At 34.3% G+C, this 6,823-nt stretch overlaps 1 protein-coding gene across 1 annotated transcript; it reads left to right on the top strand.

Annotated features, from left to right (window-relative positions):
* Positions 1 to 1,037: 1,037 nt before the first annotated feature.
* On the top strand, positions 1,038 to 6,493 carry LOC136027142 (anhydro-N-acetylmuramic acid kinase-like). Its single transcript, XM_065704109.1, has 2 exons — positions 1,038 to 1,155; positions 5,348 to 6,493. The coding sequence occupies exon 2, from the start codon at positions 5,354 to 5,356 to the stop codon at positions 6,410 to 6,412; it is 1,059 nt and encodes a 352-aa protein (XP_065560181.1). The 5' UTR covers positions 1,038 to 1,155; positions 5,348 to 5,353; the 3' UTR covers positions 6,413 to 6,493.
* Positions 6,494 to 6,823: the final 330 nt, after the last annotated feature.

A 6,823-nucleotide genomic window follows, 5' to 3' on the forward strand; every position in this document is an offset into this window, starting at 1 on the left:
TGCTTACCATCTGAGTGATGAGCATGTCTCGTTTTTTCATTATTATAACTTCCGTGTCTACTTCTTACCCTCTCATATTACCCAGTACGCCCCTTCCTAATTGCATTCTTTGTAGTGTCATTTCTGTTTCTCTATCTGAGTCTTCCCTATCTGGAAATAATTCCTTTTGGGTCTGGAGTCTATTCTGTTCTCTTTCTACAATTCGTACTGAAGATCGTCCTATTTTTGAGTCTACTGGGAAGTTACCCCCTTTGTACGGGTCATGACTCTCTGTTTCACCCCCCTGAACGAGCAGAAATTAACTGAACGAGCGTAAATTCACTGAAAACGAATAGAAATTAACATGATAAAGGTTCACAACCCTTATGCCTTCTCAAGGTCAGAAAATAATTTGCACTTTACTGAAAATATACAAATTCTGTGCATTGTCAGTTTAATATACATATGCTCATATTTAAAATCTTAGTAGTTTTTGTTTTATTAAAGTTATGAAAGTGGAAACATTCAAATTTTTTTCAGGAAAGTAACCCTCATGTTCTGGCCTTGTGAAGGCATAGGAGTTGTTAACCCTAATCGTGTTAATTTCTGCTCCTTTTGAGTTTAGCTCGGTTATTTATTGTGAGTTCTGTTCGTTTTAAGTTTCATTTATTTATAAATGCGAATTTATTTTAGTTTTACGCTAGTCAGATTAATTGATTCTATTTTTGCTCATTTTTGGTTTAAGTTTTTTTTAATTAATATATTGAAAGAAGCAACGCTGTGCAAATGTAACACCGAGCTTGCAGACACTTTTGGACGGTTGTGGATTATCTCTAGCATTTAAAGAATGGCACCAGAATAACCCTATATTTACCCACCTATGTTTGGTGATCGTTGTGTTGTTCATTAATTTATATTTATGATACGGGAAACTGACGCAGCAATCAAGAGTACATATTTTTTTGCTTTTTTTGTCCATAAAAATTGTGTAATTGGACCAATTATTATCTGTATTTTTTTTTAGCTTTGAAAAAGTAAACATACACTCTTATCGCTGAGGAGACATTAGTCTTATGTTTTTAATGACAGCCGAATCCTAATGGAAGAGCGTTTAATAATATAAGAGATGTTATACACTAAGTTATAAAGTTATCAGTTGGCGCTGAGTCTAATCAGGTATTATTCTTAAATGTTACAATATTTTTAATCTGAATTGCTATTCTTTAACACTTTTTTTAAACCAAAAAAAAAATGGATAAACTAGAGCAGTGGAAGTACACTGAACCCATTTAGATCCTGGATTATAAAAATTAGATTTAAATATAATAGTTTCGTAAGATATTGAGTAAATATTAACCACATATATTCCGTCATCGGTTGATATAATTGCTATTACAGCAGGTATGTGTATAAAAATAATTTTTGAGAGGAGGAAGATGGAAGTGACAGGCAAGTTAGGAAAATGTGAAACAAGAAAAATATTAGGGGTAATGTAAGTCATCCAAGGATCAATTGTAGAAAACCGAGATTTTGAGGGAGAAGGGAGGCTACTTTCCCGAAGACCCCACCACCCTATGTTTGTGCCCTTATGCCTGACAGTATGCTAAAGTCTGTGGCTGATGGAACATCTGCGAATTTTTACCATAATTTTATCGGTGCGCCACCAAAATGTTTATTCATGCTGGTGTGCCTTTCATAGGCAGCGCGCCACCGGTAAATTTGCATGAAATTGGGGTCTAATTTTTAGAATAGACTATTTATACGAACGAAAAAAATGAATTAAACAGCCTGATTGGAGGAAAGTTCTTATTTGGTCATAGATTGAAGAAAACAATAACACGTTAAAAACGACATCATTAAAGTTTTATTTATCATTTAATGCTTAAGGCCCTCTAGAGCCTAGAATGTCATTTGTACTTTACTAGAAATATAATACAAAAAATGAACCGACTCTCAATGCTAATCAAGGTTGCGGGAAGGAAAAAAGTATCTCTTAGAATAAATACATTCCTGCCTTTCAATTGAATTCTTAAATTGAATTTTAGCATATCATGGCACTTTTTGTCGATAGTTTTCCTTTTTACTCTAGTTTATTCGAAGGAGTAGAAAATAATTGATAGTGAAATACGAATTTTGAAACGTACACCCGTAATTTTTAGAGCAATCTGTTTAGTTTGGTGAAGCGATGTTTTAAATTGACGTAATCTATAAATTGTTTGTCAGTTGATTTCAAACATTTGAAAGACACGTATTTAAAAGTTAGAAATAAAAAATGTTTATCAAAATTTACAGGTATCAAGTCCTAAGTAAAAGTATTTTTTCAGGATTTCAGGATCTAACATGTTTAAATATAAATTATGCCGGCTTGACGACCGGTTACAGACAAAGCAAAAATGTGCTTGAAAATGAAACCAGTACACAATTACTAAATTATACAACTAACTAAATAATCGCTGGAATAAACACAAATAAAGAACAATAAAAAAAAATATATTAACAATAATCACAGAATAATAAATAAAAAAAAATTAACAACAATAAAAGACCAAAAACACTTAAATTGTCTTCTCTTGTAGTCCAGTCCCATACTCGCTAACCGCCCCCAAAAAGATGCTTCTTTAACCAGATTTTAAATTGCGGCACACTTTCCACTTCCCAAATTGAGCCTGGAAAGGAATTCTAAGCCACCGGACCCGTGTGCTTTGCCATATGGCTAGAACGAACCGTACTTCTTGGAACACTTACCAAGTTTTCGGCATTTCTAGTAGCATATCCGTGATAAAATGAATTAAAACGGAAAAAAAAATAATAAAACATCAAACGCGAAACCATTCAAACTCAGAAACACAAAAATAACAACATGAAAATCTCTTATTTGACCAACATTCAAAATCTTAAGTTGATTCTGTCCTTAAAACTCCTGTATCATATTTATCAATTAACCTCACTGCTTTATTTTTCTGAATCTACAGTCGTTTAAAATTACACGTAAAACTACTAGCCCAAATCATGCATCCATAATTTATTTACGGCTCAATCAGAGAGTAATATAAAAAAACTAAAATATGAGAAGGTAAAAAATTTTGAAAACATCCTAAAATCCCAAGGCCGCTCAAAAAAAAAGGATTCAAGCCTGTTTTCGAACCCCTTTTTGGATTAACCAATTTTGTTCTATTTTTCTTATGCAGTAGCGTGCACTTGTTCCAAGTGCTTCAGAGTGTCAGTTCAAGCCAATCAGGTAAAATGGTTTTGGCTCTTCGATAGGCACTGTTTCTTTTTCTGGGGGGGGACGTGTCTCTGAAGAATTTTCTAGAATTTCTGTCTTTTCGCGACTTACTGTTGTAAGTTTCAAGCCATGGGGGAAAAAAATCATGGTCCTGTTGGGCAGTTTTTCGGATGTCATGCCGTTTCCAGATCCATATTTGTACAGACTTACAAACGTTTTAAGAAAATTCGTTATCTGGAAGCGTTGTAACTGTGGCTTAGGGGGCAACTGCTGGTACCCTGGGAAAAAAAGGGTCAAAGGGAAACTGGTTGCCCCGTAGATTAGGCTGCAAAGGACTTTTGACTCTTGTAAAGTGCACTGGAAATTTCAATTTTCAATCGAGAAAGCGCCATCCTACGTTTTTTTACTACTACCCGTTCCACGCGAAGCGACCTACGGTAAAAGAATAACAATTTGCTATTCACTAAGTCAATATTAGTGAATAAATTTGAATATTGTGGCCCCACATATATTCTTGCCAGAAATTGACCAGAAAAGGACTTTGTTTAAACACCATGTTACAGCTTGCTTTACATCGCTAAAACCTTGATTGAATTTTCTGATTTATGGAAAAGACGAGACTTGAATATTTTTGAGGACAGGTGTTTATTCTGGCGTTTCAATCCCTTGGATAAAATTTCACATTAGCTGCTCTGGTCAGCTATTCCAGAACCGTGCATAAAACAATAAAATTTTAACAAAAAAATTGACAGAGGACTTAAAATTAAAACCCAGCTGCAAGTTTCCTTTTCTAGTTTTTCGTTCATCCTTATCTGCGAGAGATTTCATAGAAATAATGAATACATTTTCCCAGATTTGGTAATAAACAGATATAGAAGATACCTTCACAGCATAGTAAACGCGAAATTGTTCACTTACTAAAGAGCAAAAGAACAGAAGGTTTCAGAAAGCTGAATATTACAAATTCAAAGGTTTCAGAAATCTGATCAAAGGGGTAACCAGATCAAGGCTTAAGCTAGAAAATCAGTTCATAAAAACCTTCTTGTGGCTTACTTTCGGCTCTTTGCCCATTCTTCTAAGTTGTATTTTTGTAAAACAACCACTTTTGGAGTTAGTTTTATCTTTAGACTTTTGTTCAAAATTCTATTATGCGAATTGGAAGGAGTGTTTTATCTTGTAACTTGACACAATTACAGCCTCAAATAGCATCACATCAACATCAACTTTAAGACAATCATTTAATCAAATCACTTTAAAATCTCGTAAAAGTTCCTTCTTGGACGACTTCATAAATATAACCCATGGAACTAGGGCCCAAAATAATAGAAATATTCTAGATAAAATCGAGGTTTTTTTGAACATTTTAAAAGTAAGGCTGACATGTATACATTTTTTAAAATGTGAGCCCTATGACTCCACTCAACCGCCGTTCTTGCTGTACAACTTCTTTTCAATAAAATTATTGACATTCTTAAAGGCAACAAATATTTAGGCTTTTTCTGAAAGGAATTATTACGACTAGAAAGACTCATATACGAAAAGTTTAATACGTTATGCGTATTACATAATATATATTACGTTACGTTATATACGTTATACGTATATATTACGTATAATACGTTATGCGTATTACCTTTTAATACGTTATTACAAAGTTTCGTCACAATTTGAATGCGTGCAAAACTCACCGCTACACTGAGCCTCCTAAGGCCAACACAGTTTCATAATGATGTGTTAGTTTCTTGGCTGTATTTTCCCCAAGTACAGTCACACATTGAGAATACATTTTTGGAAAGCTATGATAGTTCAGTAAGAAAGAATAATGCCAAGAAAATATGTTTGCAGTATATATTTTATGGGGTGAGAGTTTAGAAAGAAAATGCCCCTCCCAAAAGCTGTCCTAAACCCACGAGAGTCTTTAAATGTTTAAAAATTTGAAAAAATAGGACACTCTCGGTCCCAACAAAGAAAATCTTTCTGAACTACCTCAAGAACTTGGAAGGTCGATAAATTGTTTTAGAGTATTCTCTTTTTAAAGTGTTGCATTTATTTTAGACTCAAGTAAAATTAATTTTAAAAGCTGAATTTCACAATGAAAATTAAATAACTTCATTAAGAAAATTAAAATTTCTTTATTTTTAGACGGTGATGGCACTACCCTCTCATCGTATTCTTGGTTTGATGTCTGGAACGTCTGTGGATGGTATAGATCTTGCCCTAGCTGAGTTCAACGAAAATGGCTGGAAATTTATTAAGGCCAAGACATATCCTTATGATGGAAATATGAGAAAGCGCCTAAATGAATCAATGGAAGTTTCTGCTGTAGAGCTTACTAAGCTCCACTTTGACCTTGGTCATCATTATGGACACCTTTGCAGACAGTTTTTAGAAGAATCGAATGAATCTGCAGATTACATAGCATCCCATGGTCATACAGTATTTCATCAGCCTGAACATGGAATAACGCTTCAAATCGGACATGCAGGAGCTATTGCATGCATTTCTGGTGTACCAACTATCAGCGATTTCCGTTCCCAAGATGTAGCATTAGGTGGGCAAGGTGCACCACTTGTACCCAAGGGAGATAAAGATTTATTTTCAGAGTATAAAGTATGTCTAAATCTTGGGGGAATAACGAATTTGTCTTTTCAAGACGGCGTGGATCGTATTGCTGGGGATGTGTGTTTCTGTAATATGGCTTTGAATGAAGTGGCCAGAAGAACTGGTAAAGAATATGATGAAGATGGAATTCTCGCATCTTCTGGGAAACCCATCAAAAGACTCTACGAAGATCTAGAACAACTTGAGTTTTTCAAATCAGCATTTCCAAAATCGACAGGAAAAGAGTGGTTTGATGAAAAGGTGAAACCTTTATTAGACAAAAAGTATAGTCCAAATGATACTTTAGCAACACTTTGTGATTTCATATCAACCAAAATAGCCGACCAGGTAAACTTATTTAAAGAAGGAAAAGTCTTGATAAGTGGAGGAGGAGCTAATAACAAACACCTAGTTGGAGTTCTAAGTAAGAAGCTTAACCCACGTTTAGATATCATATTACCAGAAAGCTCTATTGTTGACTTTCGAGAAGCAATAATTTTTGCTTATCTTGGCTATCTCAGAGTCAAAGGGACTCCTTCCACAGTGAAGACTGCCACAGGTGCGAGAAAAGAAGTTTCTGCTGGGTGCCTTTACTTACCATACTGAGTTTAAGAAGAAAATGAGCAGAAAGAATAATTGTTACTAAATATCATTATAAATAAATTGTTACAGCTTCTGCATTATAAAGTTTAATGCAGAGCGTTAAAAGATTTACTTACCAATTATCTTATTTTACATCTAGCCTCCTACTAATCGTAAATTTTCTGCACTACTCGTTTGACATGTTGTAGTAGAGAATAATTGATAGTATTCATCATCTAAAAACAGTTAGATTGACAAAATTTCATAACGAGAAAAAAGGAAAAAAAACTTTCGTCCATGAGGGCGTCGCCTAATCATTATAAGAAATGGATACAGGAACGGAGTCGCTACATCCCATGTCTTTATATTACTTGCTAAATTTTGTTTCATGAAAATTGGGCTGGGTGAAACGCCAATAAATGAAAAAACTAGAAC

This window comes from Artemia franciscana, chromosome 5 (genome assembly GCF_032884065.1).
Source record: "Artemia franciscana chromosome 5, ASM3288406v1, whole genome shotgun sequence".
Taxonomy (NCBI): domain Eukaryota; kingdom Metazoa; phylum Arthropoda; class Branchiopoda; order Anostraca; family Artemiidae; genus Artemia; species Artemia franciscana.

Excerpts from the sequence above, each read along its gene's own strand:
- LOC136027142 (XM_065704109.1), top strand. The coding sequence starts at position 5,354 with ATGGCACTACCCTCTCATCGTATTCTTGGTTTGATGTCTGGAACGTCT.